Source organism: Rhinatrema bivittatum, chromosome 2, assembly GCF_901001135.1.
Source record: "Rhinatrema bivittatum chromosome 2, aRhiBiv1.1, whole genome shotgun sequence".
Classification (NCBI taxonomy): domain Eukaryota; kingdom Metazoa; phylum Chordata; class Amphibia; order Gymnophiona; family Rhinatrematidae; genus Rhinatrema; species Rhinatrema bivittatum.
Window position 1 is genome coordinate 176,344,159 of NC_042616.1, and position 22,427 is coordinate 176,366,585.

Below are 22,427 nucleotides of genomic sequence, written 5' to 3' on the forward strand. Positions count from 1 at the left end.
CTTTTGTGTGTGCAATGGGAATTCATATGCCTAAGATGAGAAACACCAACAACAGACAGAAAATGGCAGGGACATGTGGTATTTCACACTATACTTATTGTATAAAAACACCAAAAAAAACCCCAAAACCAGTTGATGCTTTTGTAATGGATTTGCTTACAAAAGAGGGAGAACTGCAAAAACCATTGGGCCCTGTTCTGAAAACAATTTTGCCATAGCCACAAAGGTTCAGATAAAGAGCTTATCCCATTTTGCATCTATGCCAATATTCTAGGTGTGTCTAGTGTGGAATGGGACAGGACATCTTAAAAAAAGGACCAATGCAATAAAAAAAAAAAAGGAAGTTAAAACCCCCTTCAGCATAAAACTAAAGGCAAGCCTATAAGCATTACATTTTCTGCAGTGAATAAAGCAACCTGTTAACGATGACAGTGAGGAGGCTGGAGAAATGCAAAGAAACCAGCCATCAACAAAATTAGTATTTATTTTTATTCATACATCCCTGATAATATTCCAACAATCCATCAAATTATTCTGCACATTGCTTAGGCTTTCTAACTGCAACACTGAGAATGAAATACCCAGTGGTGACTGCTGCATCATCCACCGCAGAGCACATCTTTCCTTTTATTGTGCACGTTTCAACAAGTGACCCTTGTCTGCTAGCTGAAACTAGGATCACTTATGATACACATCAGTCAGTGGCAGGATTAGTAACATTTCAAACATGGCTAATTGCTAGTGATTAGGGCTGGTTTCAGGGGTATGTGGCCTGTGGAGCCGCACAAGGTGCCACCATTCAGAGGGTGCTGTGGTGGCTTTAAAGTGACTCTGCCCATAGCAGCACTCAGGGAGGCCTTCTTCCTAACCACCAACGTCCCTGCTGTTTGCACAGGGTGCCAACCAGCACCAACACCAGCTCTACCAGAAAGTAGAGGTTCCCACTGTATTCCAGTTTGAGTCAATCCAATGTTTACCATGAGTGTACTCAGCTACATATAAACATTGGTAAGAAGACTTTATCTATGAATGTTTTTCAATGTATTTTAATTTGATATGCCACCTTTTCCTAGGAAAAGGAACAAGGCAAATTACAAAGAAAGATGAATATTGCAGTCCATATGGCTGGGTAATGCGGGAGGAGAGGTAAGAACATAAAACTAGGAATTGAACAATGCAAAACTGCATAGGTAGCAACTGCCTAGGTAGCAATACACAGTGGGGCCAATGCAATACAGTGCGCTCAGCCGAATGCACTGTTTACCCGTTGGACGTGGGTTGTATAGGCGCTACCTAATCCCCTTATGCAATAATGCAATAATGCAATAAGGGGATTAGCGCCTCCACAACGCACGCCCAATGTGGAGTGAAACAAATAGCTCTCATCACATGCAAATGTATGTGAATGAGGCTATTAGCTATTCACTCCGAACGCAAAAAAAATACATGCATCTAAGACGCACATTTTTGTGCTCAGAAATTAACGTCTGCCCAGAGCAGGCGTTAATTGCTGAGCGCTCCTAAAAGTAATACAGAAAAGCAATAAATAAATAAATGCAAAGTTAAAAAAAAGCACTGGCAGTCGGGTGCAGGAAACGGATGCTCAGTTGACAAGCGCCTGTTTGAGTCCCTGGCTGTATGCTGTTTAGGGAAACTGATGCCAATAAATTTGGCATCCGTTTTCCTAACCGGCGGATGGTCGATGCTCGCGGGCTCCTGTTCTCGAGGAGGCGCAAGGGGTGTTCAAGTGACACTAGAGCCTCCTTGAGAACGTGACCCCTAATTCAAATATTGCATGGCGCCCCCAGGAGGGGTGCCTGGGAGCGTTTTAGGAAAGCGGGTGCTGAATGTTCAGTGCCCACTTTTGGCACATAATTATTGCATTGGCCCCAGTGTGCACTGAGTTCATAGAGTAGGAAGGAAGCATAGCAATAAAAGTAGAATACTGTTTTCATAGTTATGGGAGGATTCCTAGCAGTAAGACAGGTGGAAACGCACAGCTCAGGAGATGACTTAGTTGAATAGCCAGGATGGATTCTTTGTTGAAAGGAAGAGTAACAAGTATCCATGCCTAAGTCTTATGGAAAAAATATCCCACAAGTTGGATGCGAAGCAACTAGGGGGCCAATGCAATATAGTGCACTCAGCCTAGCACACAGCTTGCCGCTGGGTTTTGGACGCGCTAGAATAACTCCTGATGCAGTAATGGGATTAGCACTTCCAAACAAGCATGTAGCTTATAGCGCTCATCACATATAAATGCCATGTAGATGAGGCTATTAGCTATTACACCCGATTTAAAAAAAAAAAAAAAAAAAAAAAAAAAAAAATCGCTGTGCGTCTGGCGCGCACTTTTGAACATGGAGCAGGCATAAACACTTGCTGTGCATCAAGGGGTTCAACTTAATAACAAAAAACTACTGCTTTTCTATGGTTCCTCCTACTTCGTATTGTCACAATATGAAGTAAGAGGAACCACAGAAAGCAGCACCATGCAAAATTAAAAAGGCTTGCCTGAAACAAAAATAAAAAATTTTCTGGATGCACTATACACACGCACAATATACATGCTCCAGGCCGTATATACTGTGTGTGTATATTGTGCCAGTCAATTAGCTGTCATGGAATAAAACGGACGCTTGTATTGAGCAACCATTTCCCTAACCCACACACAGCCTTGTCTCCTGGATGCCAAGGACATGCTAGGGACACATAATTTCCCCTAGCACGTCCTTTTTTAATGTAGCAGTTCATTAGCATATTTCATCATGCCCAGGAGAGGTGGATAGCACCTATCCGTTTCCCTAATATGCACCATATTAGGGAAACGGACACTCAATGAGCACCCGTTTTTAGCGCGTTTATATTGCATCAGCCTGTATATGCCTGAAGCCTTGTGTGGACTAACCTTGCTGAGGATAGTGAAGTTCCCTCTTTGGGGTGTTTCTGGGCAGGAGATAAACAAGCATGCTGATAGGTTCAGATTTAATCCAGACAGGTTTTTCCTTCCTTAACTGACTGTTTCTACAAGTATATATTTCACTCTTACATTTCATTGGTTCTCCAGCATGGAGCCATGCACTAACTAACATCTCATACATACCAATTCCTTTCAGCACATGACAGTTGGGCAGCTCGATTGGCTCCAGCTCTCGGGAAGATCTTAGTCGGTCTCTGATGAAGCAAATTGCAACACCTAAAGTCAGTTTATTTATAGATATCATTGCAGATTGAAATGTGCATTGGGGTCCCATGTCTTAATCCATAGCCTAGGTCAGTGCCCCTGGTTTGCTGTGGTATATTTCCCAAGATTCTGCAGCACATTTTTTAAAATTGTGTGGCAACAATGTGACAAATTTGCATAATTTGGCATACATTTGTATATTAAGATGTAATGTATTTAAGTTTATGAAAATTAAATCAACTTCTGTCATTTCTGTGCCCAGTTCATTTGTTCTCTTTTTTTTTTTTTTTTTGGGGGGGGGGGGGGGGGGAGTGCTGGTACTGATAAGGGAGGAGGTTCTGGGGATAAAAAGAGAGAGGGGATCAGAGAGAAGGACAATGGAGAAGAAATCTCAAGGGCAGGCAGGATAGAGAATAGAGGGGATATAGAGGTACAGAAGAAGTGGAGGATAGAGGAGGAGGAGCAGAGGAAAAGGGAATGAGTGGAGGAGAGTGATTGGTGAATTCCATGGGAAAGACTGGATTTTGCAGCCCCTCCCTCAGCCACAGAATCACAGACGACCCAGAACCATGCCCGATTCTCTAGCCTTCTTTTAACACAACCCCCCCCTCTTCTTTAGTCGGATAAACTTACCTCAGTACCTCCATTACACCCCTCATCTCCCATCCCCTTTCCCATAACCCAGCATCACAATTGCACCCCAACACCTGCATGTGTGGCAAACCATACACCAGCTACAAAAACCTGGATGCATTTTAGTATCCCAGAACTGGCAGAGAAAGCATTAATTTCAATTAATAGAATCCTTGATGACTGGCACTACTGCTGACACATTGCAAATGTGCTAATTCAACTCCTTTTTCTATCTATTACCATATATCCAATATTTGAACGAATATCTTTCTGTGTAATTAACAGCATGGCAAACTGCTGACATTTAGAGCACTCTCAGCATATATGAAGCTTATTGTGATGATCAGAGAAAGGACAGTAAACCCCAAGACAGTATAGGCAGAGTACAAAACATAATTAGGAGTCCCAGGAAGCCCCTAAAGCCTCTGAGGACTACATTTCCCAGGTGGCCTAGCTAAACAGGAAACAGGCAGGAGGTGGCTGAGCCCAGGCCTCCCAACAATAGCCTAGTAGGGTTGCCAACTGGCTCCAGATTTTCAGGATAGGTTGATCCAGTCCTGGTTTTACCACATGGTATGGACTTATTCTGATTTCACTATTGCATTCCCTCGGAAAATCAAGACTATAAATACCTGCATGCAGGGCAGTAAAACCAGGATTGGATTAACCTGTCCTGAAAATCTAGAGCCAGTTGGGAACCCTATGGCCTAGGTGACATTAATTGGGATGGAGCTAAGGCATAGGGTTGGAGGAAGTAGAGGTGTGGGAATAACCAGAGTCGATGGAAGTGGAGTTGTCCACAGAAATAGAGGAAAAAGCAGAACTCATGGATACCTCAGACTGAACAGGAATGGAGATGATACCTCAGGCCTGGGCTCCTGGAAGCCAAAGCCTTGAAAATTGCAACACACCAGGGGATTTTTGCAGTTTGAATTGCAGCTGGGCTCTGCAGAAGGTCAGGGAAGGTTGAACCCAGCAAGGCCACTCAGTTTGGCCCTGGGGAAGAAAAAAAACTGTGTTTTGTTTGTTTCTGTTTTGAATGTAACTAGCGAGGAGCAGCCCTACAGTAGTGCTCTGGACACTTGTAGGCACAGCCATTAAACTAAGCCAAGCCCAGGGTGGGGAAAAACTGTGTTTTGCAGTTTGCGTTCCTAAGCCAAGAAAAGACTTTTTATTTAACCTGGCTGGAAAAAGGGCCAACACCCAACGGTTCTCAAAGCCTTGGAGGATCTCAGCAGTCCCCTTTAAGAGACCAGCGTCTGAAGAGTAGCAGGGTTGGGGCCTTCCCCGGGAAAAGGTTTGGACTCTTGCCTCGTTCATTCTCTCGCCCTACCTGGGAAACCCATCTCCAGAGGGTTTTGGGTTTTTTTGTTTCTGTGGACACTTAATTGGCCTTACTGTTACCGTTATCTACGAACTGAGAAGAGGGGGAGCACATGCCAGCAGCCCTGACTTTTCCACCTTTCCCCGAAAGTAGGTATTTACTAGGCCCCGATGTAAACCTGAGGCTGCGTCAGAGGGCTTAGAAGTTACACCTTACTGTTCCCCAAATATACAGGAGTCCAGGAGTCCATATGAGTGACCGCTAGGGGACACCACCCCGTGATCATTACACTCATATTTGGAAAGACAAGGACTTTCTCGTGAAATTATAAAATGGATGATTGCACTGCATTTCAGTTCAAAACAAAAAGTGACTTTTCACATTTAAACGTCTGTAACTTAGCTGTCTTTACATGATTAATAATATTGCTTTTTCTACTTGGTAAATTTTGTATTGGGCAACATCTGGAAAGCTATGTACACTATTGCACATATGCGGCACCCCTACAAGTTGGCCACTAGATGTCACTAGTTCCCTGTATAGAACTCTAATATCATGAGCCTTCCAGCCCCCTCAGCCACTCCCACTTGGAGGGCGGAGGTTGGATGCCTTAACCTTATTTATTCCAGCCATTTTAGAACTCAGTGTGATCAGTTTTAGAGAGTCTCTGAACAATGAGCATACCTGGGAACTTTTGAGTTGTGGTCACCCTGAGATTGCTATTGATTAGCAAAGGGCAGGAGTAGGTGGGAAGGAATGGAATATGTATCAGCTTTCTCTCTTATTCCCCCACTCCAACTAATCCACACTTTCTCTTTCTCCCATCCATCACCATTCCTCCCTCCAGAGATGACCCCTGCATACTTCCCCTTTCTCTCTCCCTGACCAAACACTTTCTTTGCTCCCACCCCCTATAAGTCACAGCTCCATGACGACTGCATCCTCACTCTACCTGAGTGAGTTCCAAATCTGGAATCACAGCTGCAGCCCCTTTCCATTTTCTCCCCACATGTGGCTTGCAGTGTTTGCTCCAGACTCACCTCACATTTCCTGTTCTCTGCAGGCTTACTGAGGAAGGGGAGTGGCTGAGCTGTATACAGAGACCCTGTTTCCCCTGAGACCCTTCAACTGATGCAAATTCCCCGAGTCTCAGGGTGAAATCCAGGTATGACAATGAGGATGTTTTGGTTTTACTCTCTGGTGAGGTTTCCCACAGTCATTCTGCATTTTCAATGTGAAGTGATACCTCATTAAACACTCCCTGCCAGAGGGTCCTTCTCATATTAATTACACAGAGAGAGAGAGAGAGATTTTTATGCCAGATTCCTTTTTGGGGTGAAAGAGCTCTTGATCAAAGGACTGAAGATCCGTGAGCCCACTCTAAATGCTAGGTGAGGCAAGCACAAGTGACAGATCCTGCTGGGAGACAGTGATGGCTGAAGATGTATCCATCTTTACCTTTAGAAGTATTTTTTGGACATTTGCTATGTGGGGAGGATTTTTTTCTGATTTACTTCTCCCCACTGGAATGCAGAGCTGAGAGAAAGCCTGATCCTTTTTGACTTTTCCTCCCAAAGAAGTCCTCAGTAACAACAACTAAGGAGAAAGAGCAAGATCAGGAGACCCCAACTGGATCTCCACATTTATGGAAGTAGGACAGGCTGGGTGTCCAGGAAGAATATGGAGTCAGGTAGGACTGTGAATGTGGGGACCCCTCCAATAGAATTCCCGGTTATATGCTGGGTGACCTTTGTGCATGTAAAATCACCTTGGGAAGCCTAACCCAGATGCCTGAAATAAAAGGATACTTACCTACAGAAAAATATACACATGTACCAACAGTCAGATGTAACTTCTACATTATGGACAAATGAACTTTAATTTAAATATTACCAATCAGTAAACTTTATTTTAAACACCCAAAGCCTGGTCTTGTCTGATTTGTCCCAGCAACTATTAACACCACGGTATGGACCATAAGAGAGAGCTTCCCCCCCCTAAAAAAGAAAACCCACCATGGGATAGAAAATCAAACATGAGATGTAATTTGCTAGCCGGAGTAAAACCCCTGGTCAAGGTTGCACATAAGAGAAAAAGTCTTAGATTGAGAGGAAGTCATGGAAGAGGCTGACTTGGACATAATGGCTATCATGGAGATATGGTACACAGAAAAACATGACTGGGATGTAGCTATTCTGGCTAAAATTTATTCAAGAAGAACAGGAGTATTGGTGTATAACATTCATGGCCACAGGGGACAAAGTGAGTGAGGAAACTGAAGGAGGACTTCGGGAGCAAGTGAAGGAGTGTGTTACAGGTGTCGTAGGTTGATGCCACCTTGAGGCTGATTGTTATATTTCACTGTTTTCCTACCTCCCATCTGTGTTGTTGCTTTAATCTGGTGTGCTACTTATTGAGTAATTACAACTTAGCACTTGTTCACTTGCAGCTTTTAGTTGTCTTGACTTCTGCATATGAAACATGGTTTCAGAAGTATCTGAACCTGCATTCCTTCCCTACATCTGAAGTAGATAGTTTCTGGAGTACAGTGGGCTCAGGAACTGTGTGTCTTTTTGTATGTTTGAACAGCGCTGAGTATGTCGTATAGTACTATAGAAATGTTAAGTAGTAGTAACTGTGAAGAGAAGGAAAAGCTTGTAGTGATATTGATCTACTTAGCACTGTATGTGCCTTTTACTGAAGAATAAGAATTTCTGTGTCATGGGAGCTGCTAACAGCATTCCACCCCTGAAGGCATGAAGGTTAATGGTGATTTAAGTAATAACTGGGAACATGTCAGGGCACAATTTGAAGACTACTCTCTAGCCAAAGGCATTAAGGAAAACTCAAAGTACAGGCAGCTACACGGAGGAGGGTGATAGGTACTGAATGCTGCCAGGTTTATAAGCACATTTTGAGTCTAACAAAGGAACAGATAAAGGATACCAAAAGCCATCCTTGATGCACTAGAAGCCTATTTCATGCCTGTAAAAAAATGTAATACTTGAAAGATACATATTTGGCTGCTGCAAACAAAATGGACATAAATCCATTTACAACTGTATTGCACATTTGAGAGACAAAGCAGTGACATGCGAGTCTAGCCCACTGAATAATGAACTGATTCAGGATAAACTCGTCTTTGGCATAGCCAGTGAGTGCATACATCACTGCCTGCTGAAAGAATGATGTGTTTAAATTTGAATACAGCTATTAAATATATTGCACTGCAGAGATTACTTACTTGCAAATGAGAATTATGGAAGAGGACCAGTAGGTTGACATCGTTAATGCAACAGAACCATCAACGAGGCTTCTGTTGGCTACTATAAAAAACAACCAAACCATCAACATGCAGGCATTGTGGCCATGTGCATAAGCGAGAGAAAGAACAATGCCCATCATATTGATAAACATGTAGATCCTACAGCAGCCTGAATCATTTTGTAGGAGTGTCTATAGAGTAGAAGGCGAAATACAGTGAGTAAGCCGCAGAAATTTGAGGAGATATGAGAGTCAGATGATGCAGAATTTCTCAGGACTGATGTGATCTTCTCAAAGGAGTGCTCAACAACAGGTCACAAATAGTTTGGGAATCTCAGATTAAATAATATACTACAATCCTGTCAGCTGGACTCTGGTGTGACATGTAATGCTATGTATTTATTTTTAAGATTTATATGCTGCTATATCCACAGTTCTTAGCGGCTCACAGTAAAACATGCATAATAAAAATATAAACAGAATAAAACTAAAATCAAAAACAATTAAAACAATACGTTAACAGACATGAACAGAGTACTGTGACTGTGATGCTACATGTCAAACAAGTGACAATGGATGTGTTTAAAAGAAGAGATGAGGCGGGCACCAAGAGCAAACCTACAACTGAGCAGCACCAAACTGAAGCCAAATTCAGGAGAGCTTGTCTCTGGGACTTGTTTAAATGTAGTGCAGCATACGTGGATGGACTCATGAGCTTGAGTTTGAGATAGTGAAAGCCAATCAGAAACCACTTCTTTCTGGTTCAATATGTGAGTGCCTTGGGCTGATCCAGTTAACCATTCTAACAGGGTGATGCATCAAGGCATGTTAGTGCTCTAACTAGCAATATTTTGCATCTCCCTGCTCAAATACCCTCCCCTATTACAATGACCATCTTTGCATGTGATCAGTATGCATGACTAATACAAATGCATGCAAAAAAAAAAAAAAAGTCATGCATAGGCAATCTGATGTTAATATTTTATTGCAGACAACTGAGAAGGTGGTCAGCCATGCTCAAATAATAAAACCTATTTCAAAAAATGTGTTAGATGTGAGGTGGGATGTCCGGGACCCTAACGCAGACAAAAGAAAAAAGTTGCAGCAAAATAGGGAGGATGAGTGGGGGAAAATGATGATCCCCATCTCAACTCAGAGCCACCAGTTGAGGCGGCTCCTACACCCCCAACAAGTTAAAAAAAAAAAAAAATTAAAAAGCTCACACGGTGACAACCCCCGGACACTTCTTCCCCCGTCTATGCAATAAAAGTATACTTTGGGTTCCAGCCCCATCCCCCCCCCCCCCCCCAGTGTCAAAGATAGGGTCTAGACCCCTTCTGATCCCCAACCCCCACCCCACATATGTCAAAGATAGGGTCCTGGCCCCAACCCCAGAAACTAGAAAATAAAAAAAAGTTAGGGTGCAAGCCCCCATCCCACACCTCCCCGAACCTTGAAATGGATCCCATGTTAGGGCCAGGTGCACCCTTGCTCCCGGCCTAGTCCGTGCCAAAATCTAACCTTGCTCCAGCCATCTGTTGGCAGATGTGTACTGTGACTAGCAGCACAGCTCTTCTGATAGATACATATTTTTTTATGCAAGGAAGTTTCCATATCATTTTCTGAACACTTTAAAATATGTTTACAGTGATGATTTAAATCGTAGTTGAGTCCCACATTACTTATGTTTATTCTTTGTGCCCTTGATGCAGATGTACGAATCACTGGGATAGTGTCTGGTGGGGGGGCGCAAAGGTTTTGAAGATGTGCACATAGTCACTTGAAAGATAAGTGATTTACTTGCAATATGAACATTTTTTTTTTTTTAAATGGAAGACAGTATGACAAATGATTACACTTACAGTCTTGTTTAAGACTAATTTACACTCCGCTTATAAGTGTGATCAGCATCTCCATTTATATGAAGGTCATACCAACAGTGCAATAGTGTTTAAAGACAGTGCTTGTTTTAAGACTCAAATATACATGCTGAATTTGCTATATATTTTTCAACATGCAAGCAGAGGCATGCACAGCTGCCCAGTGCTAATGATCTACAAGTAGAAGATGCAGAAAATGTTTTTCCTCAAACAGAGAATTTCACCATCTCAGAGCCTAAGGAGCATGACTATGATAATCAGAAAGAAGGCGATGCAGCACTTATGAAACTAGAGTCAAGACTAAGGAGATCTAAAAGTCCAAATAAAGGAAATCTACCACAGCACAACAAGGAAAAGATGTATCTGAGCATGGAGAGTCATTGAGAATATGTCTCCTGCTGAGGCAGAAAAATGGAGAAATTGCAGCACAAGAAATAGAGGCTCTTCTTAAGACTAAGGCATGGACACTAAGTTGCCAAGAGGCAGGCAAGCTATAGGATGCTGCCTGATTTTTAAAACTAAGTATGATGCAAAGGGAAATGTGCAAAAACACACGGCAAGATTGATAGCCAAAGGCTACAAGAAGAAATATGGCATTGAATTTTGACAAAATATGTGTGCCAGTTGTGACGCATACAACTATAAGAATCCTGCTTAGTGTGGCAGCAAGCAAAAATTTGCAAGTGGAACATCTTGACATAAAGACTACTTTTCTGCATGATGAGCTATATGTATCAACCACCAGGATTTGAAGAACCAGGTGAAGAAACTGGTGTTTAACCTACACAGATCTATATATAGCATAAAGCAAACTGCTAAAGCATGGGCTGACAAGGTGAGAGAGATGTTAAGAAGCATGGGATTCAAGCAAGGAGAAGCTGACCCATGTCTTTATTCTAGACACACAATTGGAAGATGGATGTACATTTTGTGTTATGTAAGTGACCTGATTGTATGCTATGAAAAGAATATCAACAGTTCAGAGATCATAGACTGTTTAAACAAAGAAGTTGAAGTAAAATTACTTGGAAATATGTTACCATCTAGGGACTGAGATTCAAAAGGATAAAGTTGGACATTACCTGTTGAACCAAAGACAAAAGATCTTGCAGATTTTCTGGGTCTCTCTGAAGTCAATAAACCTAGAACTCCCATGGAAACAGGCTACCAAAAGGGAGGTGGAAGTCAAAGGAGACTCCCCACTAATAATCATTACAGGTATCCAGACCTGACATAGCCAATCCTGCGAGTCTACTTAGCAGAAAAGTGACTAATCTAACTCAGGAGGACCGGACAGCAGTTAAAAAGGACTGGGAAGATACCTGAAAGGGACAATGAACTTAAAACTGAAGTTACCGGCTACTGAGAGTTCAGACCTGACTGGGTATGTGTGGATGCAGATTGGAGAGGAGACAGGACGGATACAAAAACCAACAGGATATGTTTTCTTCTACAAAGATGCAGCTTTCCCGTGTTAAGCAAGAAGCAGGCAGTTTTGGCTTTATCTTTACAGAGGCAGCGTACTGAGCTACAGAGTAAGTTGCAAGAGAACTTGCATGGCTGTACAAGTTATTCTTGAACTTTGAGATTGATCAATCGCCTCCAATACAGTTTTTTGAAGACAACCAAGGGTGTATTGAAATGGTGGACACAAAACAAATCAGGCCAAACATGAAACATGTGGATATAAAAATATACTATGTAAGGAATGTGTGTGTGAGAAGGGACTGGTTAAGTCGAAATGTTGCCCCAGAGAGAACATGGTGGCAGATATATTAACCAAGCCTTTGTCCAAGGATCATTTCTTGGCCGTGCATGACGAATTAGGACTAGAGCAATAATAAACAGCAAGTGTGCAGAGTTGCTGAGAAGGGGAATATTGGGAACAACTTCTAAACACGTAAAAGGGAGGGAAGCTTCTTATGTATGTTTGTGTGAATTCAATTAATGCACAGTTATGTAAAATAAGATAATGTTAAAATGTTTCCCTCTTTCTCTGTTTAGCACTTACTGCTTGTGATTGGACAAGGGGGTTGAACTGGTGTTTAGTTTATTTAAAACTTGATTAATCGCAAACCATACATGCAATGTACACTAAAACATAGCAGAACTTAAAATAAAAAGGTGCAGAGAAGGGTGACAAAAATGATAAAGGGGATGGAACAGCTCTGCTATGATGAAAGGTTACAACAGGTTAGGTCTCTTCTGCTTGGAAAAAGATATGTCTGAGAGGGGACATGACAGAAGTTTATAAAATCATGAGTGGGGTAGAATGGGTAAATAAAGGGCAGGTATTTTCACTTTCAAATAATACTACAAGAGGACTCTTCATGAAACTAATAACCAGAAAATTTAAAACAAATCACAGAAAGTACTTTTTCACTGAACACACAGAGGCATAGTGGGGTTTAAAAGAGATTTGGACAAGTTCCGGGAGGAGAAGTCCATAAAACATTCAGGCCAATACAGTAAAGGGCGGCAGGGCTGGCTCGCCTTTTAACGTGAATTATACGCGTGTTTTTGATGTGTTAGCCGGACGCGTGATTCAGTATAGGCACTTGAGCATCCTTAGCACGTGCCGAAACAGATGTGTAACAATTAGCGCCCGCCACAGGCAGATGGTATGCAATGACTGGATTAGCTTTCGTCCTCTATACAGTAACGCGCGTCCATAATAGTGTGTCTTTAACGAGCATTTTTTAATCTGTAAATTTAGCGCCTACCCTGGCCCTGGCGTTAGTGTGGTGCTGTGCTTTGTGACAGTCAGACTCTGACAGCATCATGGTCTACATGTATATATTTACTGAGCCATGGACGTTAGTCAGAAAAGAGGCGGGAACGTCCATGTTCGCAGGCCCTGCTACCTTCGAACATCCATGGCCTGTGGCGGAGGGCCGCTGCTTGGAGCACCAGGAAAGGTTGGTAGTGGGGCCTATGACATGGACGTTCCCACCTCTTTCCGACCAACATCCATGGTGCTTGGAAGTAGCTAGCGGGACTTCTGAGCATGGATGTCCACGTTCGGCACCCCACTAGTTTTACGGAGCCATGGATGTTAGTCAGAAAAGAGGCGGGAACGTCAATGGTCGCAGGCCCCGCTACCTTCGAACGTCCATGGCCTGTGGTGGAGGGCCGCTGCCTGGAGAGCCCGGAAAGGTTGGTAGCGGGGCCTACAACATGGACGTTCCCGCCTCTTTCCGACCAACGTCCATGGTATGGATGTCCATGCTTGGAGGCCCCCACTAGCTTTACGTTTATCAGAAACCAACCTTTCCGGGTGCTCTAGGCTGCTGCCCTCCACCACAAGGCCATGGATTTTCAAAAGGTTATGTAGTTAGCGCGGCCTCTGAGTGTCTATGACTCCGGGTGTCCTTGTGGGGACCTCTGAGCATCCATGCCTCTGGGCATCCATGTGGGACCTCGTGGAAAGAAGCATCCATTAGTATGCCTCTTACCTGTTGAGAGTAAAGGGGTGCCAATCATCCGATTGATATCCAAAGGTTCTAACCGGTCTGTCCTGGCCCGACCCAGATACAAAGAGACTTTCTTACTTGGAGATGCGATTTATATACTCGTCCAAGGTAGGATTATAACGCGGTGATGATGTCACGAAGGGGGAACAATGGGAAATTTTTCAAGATCAATGAAAAGTTTGGAATTCATAACATTTCTAATTGACAATTCCTGTTCCATTGAAATGACATATATGGAAGAACAACGCATTGTGCAGAGCACCTAGGATACTGTATCGACATCCTATACGTCCTATACAGTAAAATCAAACTCCGACTGCGCCTTTGGTGCCGCTTTGATTTGCTTCTTATTTGAATACTGAATTGCACGGATTGAGAGACCAAATGTGCGCACGTCAAAGGAGCGGGCGCAGGACACAGCCGCACAATTTTTTACGCGTCGGTACTGTATCGGCCTGATTATTAGGTAGATTCAAGAAAGCTATTGCTAGACAAACCACGTGGTCTTTTTCTACCATCAATTTTCTATAGTATGGGATAAATACAGAGGATCTCTGAGAGAGTAATGGGAATTGTATAGCAAAATTAATTGGGCAGATGGGCACACTAGATATGCTAAATGGTCTTTTTCTGCCATCATGTTTCTAGACTAACAGGAAATAGATCTCCTTTATGGGATCTGCTGGACTGGCCAGCCCTGTCCTGGGGCAACAAAGAGGCAGCAGACTTAGTTGAAGATTTGCTGCTGAATCTCACTCAGAACAGCTTTCTGTTCCCTCCCAAAGCAGAGAACAGGGGAGGAGAGATGAGGATGGAAAGGACAGAGCAAAGAGAAACTGCTCTGCTCCCTATTCCAGGTCCTCCTTTCCTATCCTGTGCAGGGAACAGGAAGAGAGGGATGAGGCCAGAGCACACAGCAGGGAACAAAGAACAGCCATTTTCTGCTCCCTAATCCAGCCCCTCTCTTTTTGTCATTTGGGGGTCATGAAAGGAGGAGATGAGGCTGGAATAGCAGGAGCAGAGCAAAGAAGGCTGTGCCTTAGGCCTTCTTCTGTGTTCTTTCTACAAGGGGAGAAGTGGTGACAAAACCTAAATCTGTCACTGGGACTGGTCACTGTATATACCTTCTATTGGGAGTTTCGAGTGAAAAATAACCTAAAATGAATGGCTAATTATTAACATCTGGGGAAGAAAAAAAAAGGGAAAAGAGGAATTACAGAAAGAAAACAAAATATAGACGCACATGATCAATAATGAAAATACTTAATTTCCTCCCCCCCCCCCCACTGCGCAGTCACCTGACAACCTCTTTTGGCACCTTTCTCCCTTTATTTTCCAGTAGGACTGCACAGCCCTGCCTGCTACCTCTCCTTTGTATGGTTGGCTGTCTAAACTCTGTAAGTCCAGGGCTGGTGGAAGCACTAGGCGAACTAGGCCTGGGCCTAGGGCGCCGAGCATTAGGGGGCGCCGCGAGCAGTGGTATCTCGAGGGGAGCAAATGTCCCCGGGCGCAGGGAGGCTCATGCAGCCGCCGGTGGACCTCATCCCACTGGCAGCTGAGCAGTGAACGACCGCTGTGCTGTCGCACACACAGCAGGAAGATCGGCAGGGCCGTGGTGGAGCTCATGTCACTATGGCCCGAAGAAAAAGGTCACGTCCAAGCCTGCAGATGCTCCTCCTCCTTCCTGCCAGCATGGCCCCGGAAGAAAACGTTGCCGGAGCTGCACGGGCAGGAAGGAGGAGGAGCATCAGCTGTGTGCAGAAGAGGAGCAGCGCTTACAGGCCGCCGCGAATCCCAAATCGCAGCAGCCCAGTAGCAGGGCCGCTACAGAGCCCATCCTGCGGTGACCCGTGAAGAGGAGGCCCAGAGGTGAGAGAGAGAGAGGCAGAGGGCCTGTAGAGTGTGTATATGTGCGTGTATGAGATGAGTTGAGAGATTGTGTGTGTGTGTGAGTGTGAGTTGAAAGACTGTGTGTGGGAGTGAGGACATGAATGTTTGCAGAGATAACATGTGAGAGCCTCTGTGTGTGTGTGAGAGACAGCATGTGACAGTGAGATATTGTGTGAATGAATGATTGTATGAGAGCGAGCATGTGACAGTGAGCCTGTGCTTGAGCAAGACAGCATGTGGGAGTGAGAGAGAGCCTGTGTATGTGAGAATCAGACAGCATGTGCCAGTGAGAGACTGTGTGTATGAATGTTTGTATAAGAGAGAGCATGTGAGAGTGAGAGCGTGTGTGAGAGAGAAAGCATGTGAGAATTGGCAAAAAAATAAGAAAGGGAAGGTGGGGGAAAAAAAAAGCCTGTGACCAACCGATTAGAAAACTAAGATCAGACAGCAAAAAAAAAGAATATTTTTTAGTGATTGGCACATGTAATATTTGGGAATGTGCAAGAGTAGCACTTTCTCTATACGGATCTCACAATGTACGAGATCAGCATGGAGAAGTGGAAGCCCACGGGGCCTGCACAGAGGAAGCAGCAGAATGGGCTTCAGTGCCAGTAGTAGCAATCAGCGCCTCCCCAATAGCCATGCGGCAGCAGTGACAGTGGCAGCAGAGGAATGAGAGAGGTTCCAAGGTTGCTGGCAAAAGAAAGAGAGGGGGTGGGCATGTGTATGAATGGGACTCTGCCTGGGGATGTATGTGTGTCAATGCATGGGTGCCTGCCTGAGGGTGTGTGTGTATGAGAATGAATGGGTATCTTCCTGTGGTTTATGTGTGAGAGAATAGTTGCCTGCCTGTGTGTGGTATATGTGTGTGTGTGTGAGAATGAATGTGTGCATGCCTGGGGGATGGGGAGGGAATGGTGTGAAAATGAATGTGTGCATGCCTGGGGGATGGGGAGGGAATGGTGTGAAAATGAATGGGAGCCTGCCTGGGGGTCTGTGTGTGTGTGAGTGAGTGTGAGAGTGAGAGTGAGAGAGACTGGGAGCTTGCCTGGGTGTGTGTGTATGTGAGGGAGCCAGTGAGTGTGAGAGCATAAGTGTGTATGAGAAAATCCAGGGGAGTAAGAGTTTGTGTCTGGGGGGGGGGGGGTGTGGAGGGGGAGAGAGTGTCTTAGAGCCTGAGAATGTGTCAGTGTCTGTGAGAGCGAGAGGTTATGTTGGATATAAGAGCATGAATGTGTATGTATGTGACAGTAAATGTGTGAGAATATACAACCTCCTAATCCTCAACAATATCAGGGTGACTGGAAATCAATAGCTCCCATGTGCCGAGCATTAGGGGCTTTTAAAAATCCTTATTAGTTTAAATTATTGGATGTTATTTGATATGTGTTTTGAAATATTTGATTGGTGTTTGGGAAATTGTAAAAAATATATATATATGATTTTAATTAATAGAAATTCTATTTATCAGTAGTTTTAAAATATTCTTTTATTAGTATGGTTTTACTATTATAACTGATGCTTTATGTTTCTTGATTTTATTTGTTTTATGAGGAATGGTGGTTCTGTTTTTCCCATTGTTAATACACAGAGTCTGGCTTCCTTGAGTTTCCATTTCAGTTTTTGTCTAATTTGTGCTCCTTTATTTTGTATTATGTATTTGGTGAGAGTCTGTCTCTGCTCTGTGTGACCGTGATGAGAGATTCTGCTAGAATGTAGTGTCTGTATAGGGATCTATAGCAATCGGGTTTGTTTTGTTTCCACAGTAGGTAGTGTATTGGTATTCTAGGACCCAGTGTAATATTTACCCTTGCTTTTTCACAGGTAGGGTTATTGTTGTTTGAGTCCTTGGTGTTATTACTGTTATATTAGGATGGGATTGCAGTATAGATTTTGAGTGTCTTTTTTGCGGGGTTTTGTGTTAGTTCACAATGTGCCTGGTAGTGGAAGGTGTTTGTACTGCTGTTACTGTGAGGTGACACCAGAATTTGAAAATATTTTTTACTATGATGAGCTGTAAGGGAAACATTCAAGCTCCATTATTTGGGGGAATCTCAGTGGATGCACAGAGTTACAGAACTGGAGGTGCAGGATTTATATTGACTTTCTGTCCCTTCCTATATATTCCAGACTTCACTCTCATAGCCATACAGAATTAGTTGAATGAGGCTATCAAATAATTTTATAGTGTGAAACTGGCCAGCTTTTTAAAATTACGCAGAAGACCCTTTGGACTTTTTTAACAACACTTTTTTTTTAACCAATTTTAAAGCAGGATCTATGCTATAGAGGTGGGTGTGATGAAGAAATGTCATTTTGGCTCACCCCCCCCCCAAAAAAAAAAAAAAATTCTTCTGTCAGAGATCAGAGACGCCACTGATTTTCTGTGACCTTCAGCATTAGTACAAGAAGGATTAAGGGGGGGATGCTGGAGAGGCACACAAATGCATTGGCCCCTGGGCGCCGGAGACCCTTGGCACGCCACTGGGTGCGAGCCATATGGGGCAGCAAACGGTGGCAAAGAGGAGTGGAGATCTGGCTGGCCCCAAGCAGTGCCCAACCTGCTCGCGAGCCAGAAAACCACACAGCTGGTGGGCATGATCGAGAATGAAGTAGGAGTCTGCGCCGAGACCGGGGGGGGGGGGGGGGGGGTTGACGCAAGGGAGAAGGCTCGCCTAGGGCACCTAATCCCCGTGCACCGGCCCTGTATAAATCTTAACTTATCTCACGCAGGTCCCTCTTCTGGTATTTTTTTGTTACTTAATTATACCTTTACTATCTGCTTGGTTTCCTTTCCAGCTCTGAAGATTACCAAGCTTCTGAAAGCCCGGGGGTCCTGCAGTCCTTTTCAATTTAGAAAGGTTTTTCTGTTTCCCCATTGAGTCCCGTGATTTAAAGGTAATTTGCAGTTCAAAGTCTCAGTCTAGCACAGTAGTTTGGAACCCTTTCTTGAATGCTAATCTTTTAGGCTGGATTGTTTATTTAAACCAGGCCATGACTATTTGCTTTGTTCTTCTCACACTCTGGCTCTGTACACAAACATGTTAAAAAGGGTCCTATGCTTGCGAACTGGAAAGGGGTTCACATTTACTCTTTATAATTTGTTATTTTTATTATTTATTGAACTGCACTTTGAGCCGACCTGCGGTAATTGCCTCTTGTGCTGATTTTTTACTCTGTTTACATTTCTTCCCTTCTTATGTTTTCAGCTTGCATACCCTCGGTGGGATTTTCCCGTGCACCCCCGGTACGTGTCATTTGACCCCCTTCTCTAGGACTGATACCCATCGGAATTTATTTGCCATATAAATTTGTCTCTCACTCACAAGGTAATTTTTCTCATTTCTACCCTTTTAATTACCTTTTCAGCCGCCTCGGTTTCCTCAGCCCCATAGCTTTTGTTTTTCCCCATGCAGTCACGGCTCTCACTAAATTTAGTGAACTAAGGCTCATTTGTAAGTATCTTCATTACTGATCATGTGCTTCTATATTTTGTTTTGTTTTCTTTCTGTAATTCTTCTTTTCCCTTTTCCAGATGTTAGCCATTCATTTTAGGTTATTTTTCACTTGAAACTCCTGATAGAAGGTACATTTCATTCCCCCTCCCTTCTTCACCCCTCCCCCTTTTTCCTCCTCCCATCCTTTTCCCCTCTTCCTTCCTCCCCTTTCCCCGCCCAGTTGCCTTTCCAATTTTATATAACTATCTTTTATTTATATAACTACCTGCTTTGTTGGTTCAGAAATCTGCTTAATACAATCTCTCTATAAATCTCTCCGCCCCTCTCCCTTTTTCCCCTCCATCCCCCCCTTTTTTAGCCTTCCCTTCCCCATGGTGTCTTAATTTCCTTTTTTTACTTTCTACCATAGCTATCCTCCTCAAAGTTCTTGTTGCATTTGCTATTGTATGTGTGTGCTATTCACTCCACCCTTTCCATGTAAATGTAGAAAAGTTACATTGCTGTAGGCAAAACTATTTCCCTGCACTTCATGCCTGCTAATCTGTGCTGCACTATTCAAGCAAGATGTGGGATTTGTAGCCCAGAGTTCTAGTTAGAGTCCTCTAGGGTCATCACAGCCAGGAAATTCACCTGCAGATTAGTAACCTCACCTTCCCTGGGAGTGTTCACCCCTTTTTTTCACCTTAGGGGGTCTCTTCTTACTGCCCATGCTCCCAGGCTCTTTCCCCAACCTAGGTCTATCCCAAGGACTTGTAAAAGCTCCTAGATGCTCCTAACTTTGCTCTCTCTCTCTCACTCTTCTTATAGGTGGGACACCATTGGGGATGGCATCTTAAGCCTCTCTAACAGAGACGGCTTGGATCCTCCAGAGACTCCTGCCCTGATACTCCTTCCTTAGTGACCATCCATTTCTACACATAAAACACTTCCTTTTATACCCTGTGAGGGAATATATAGAAAATTCCTTCAGACAACCTTAAAAGGACCGGACACAGCTGTTTTGCCCGGTCCTCCTTAAAAACCAAAATCACAAGGAATCCTGGTTGAAGGGAGGTGCCCCTCACCAGCGTTTAAGAACTCGGGGTCTGGAAAGTTTAAATAGGATTGTGAGTTAGCTGCAGTTTAAGAGCTGCTACGTTTACAGACTGTGAGTTACCTGAAATTAAGGTGAGCTATGCCCTTTGTTTTTGGTTTGTTCACTGTAATTAAATTGCACAAAAAGGTAAACAGCCAGAGTGTGCCTCCTTATTCATTCTGGCTGTTTCCAAGCCACCTTCGCCCAAGTTACCTCATATGGTGGCAGTAGTAGAATGTCTTGCCTAAGCGGGAAGCACAGGCAAGGACCCACAACTGCAGCAGCAGAAAAAAAACAAACCCTGGAGAGTTTTTTTTCTTTTTCCTGGGGCCTCCTAGTTCCATTCACCCTCCTTTTGTACAACAGGCCAAGGGGGCTAGTCATGCCTGTACAGTCAGGGTTCAAGAAGTGATTCAGGGCCAGACGGGCCAGCAGGTTTCCCCCACCCCCTCCTTCCCCCAGAGAGTGACCCAGTTTGGGAAGAAACAGATGAAGCAATTACTCCAGATTCTTGCTATAGGGCAGCAGCAACTGGAGAACACCCTGCAAACCCACATTAATCAGCAGCAGGCACTGCAAGAACAGTAACGAAGCAGCATACAATGCTAACACAAATAGTGCAAGCTGTGCAAACCGCTTTAACCAGTTCAACTCCCTGTCACCGACACTACTTAAGATGACACCAAGAGAAGACCCCAATGGTTTCCTAAAAAATTTGGAACACACAGCATGACTAGGAGGCTGGCCAGAGGACAGGTGGGCTACCTATCTGGGGAATCTACTCACTGGGAGTAGTCAAGATGCCTTCCAAACTGCCAATTGAGAAGGAAGGCACATACCAGGAAGTCAAAACCACCATTCTAGAGTGAGAAGGACTCACCCTGGAAGTCTACCAACAACAATTTTGGCAAGGAGTTCTTCAGGCTGGTGAAAATCCAAGGAACCTGTTCCACAGACTCAAGGATGTTGCTTAGAAGTGGTTGTGCCCAAAAGAGAAGACCGGAGTGGAGGTAGCCAAAATGGTTCTGCTAGAACAGTTCCTAGATAGCCTGGAAAGGCTTATGCAATAGTAGGTCTGCTGACACCTGAACCTTACACTGGAAAAGGCACTGGAAGTGGAGGAGGCCTATTACCAGGCCAGACCATACCTGAGTCGCCACTTGACCCAGGGAGAAGATGACAGATTTCTGAGAGCCAAAGGCTCCAACAACCATTATGCAAACCCAGCTGGACTTTACTCCTCAAGCGAAAACCTCAGCTGGGCCACCATGTTTCAGCTGTGGAGAAAGGGGCCATTTTGCCAGAGATTATCCCTACAGGGAAGATGAACCCATGGACGTTCATGCCATGGCCCTACACTTATGTAATTTCGTGGATGTCCCCAGACAGGGAGCCTCAACTTTTGTGATTGAGGTTGAGCTAGATGCGTGCCAACCCAAGCATTGGTGGACTCTGGAAGTGTGACAAAGCTTGTTCGAAAAGAGTTACTGAAGTAAGTCCTGATTGACTACAACAGAGTAGTGATCCTGGTATGCATCCATGGGGACAAAACGGTAGGATCCAACAAACCAGGTACAACTAAAGACCCCAGTCAGCCAAGACTATATTGAGGTGGGAGTTCTTCCTTGGTTACCCTACCCTGTGGTGATTAGACGGAACTGTCCAAACTTCTAAAGTGTATGGAACTAGTTCACAACAAGCTTGTCTAATTAAAACAATGAATTGGTGTTTCCTGAACTCTTTCTGTTGGAGGATTCAGATCTGTATTATAAAAGTGTGGCAAACCCTCCTGGTCTGGCCACCAGATGTCACTGTCCCTGTCTTAGAACACACTTTGTAAGAAGTCATCCATACCCCTCAGTCCCTCCCACCTGGAGTGTCTGGATTGGATGCCTGAAGACTATTTAGCCCAGCCATGTTCATATACCATGGGGTTCAGTTAGAGGAAGCAATCAAGAACTGATGATATATTTTTTCCACAATCTGGTGGGACCTTCCAGCTTCACCCAAAGGAGTTTATTTTAGAAGTGACATTTCCTAGTGCACTCCTTGCCTGAGGGTCCTTCTTATAATTTATAGAGATAGATTTGTAAGCCTGATACCCTTTAGGGGCAAAAGGGCTCTTACGAGGGGACCAAAGACATGCGAGCCTATTCTAAACCCTAGGTAGGCAAGCACCAGTGATGGATCCTGCTGCGAGAGACAGTGAAGGCAGAAGAGATATCCAGTTTAAGTTTTAAAGTAGT

At 44.0% G+C, this 22,427-nt stretch overlaps 1 protein-coding gene across 2 annotated transcripts in view; it reads right to left on the minus strand.

Annotated features, from left to right (window-relative positions):
* The window catches only part of LOC115084272 (serum paraoxonase/arylesterase 2-like), a 114,746-nt gene that overhangs the window by 73,572 nt on the left and 18,747 nt on the right, over positions 1-22,427 (minus strand). For both annotated transcript variants that reach the window (XM_029588921.1, XM_029588922.1), the window contains exon 3: positions 3,104-3,174. In XM_029588921.1, coding sequence (XP_029444781.1) covers positions 3,104-3,174 — 71 coding nt within the window. The remainder of the gene's footprint in view (positions 1-3,103; positions 3,175-22,427) is intronic.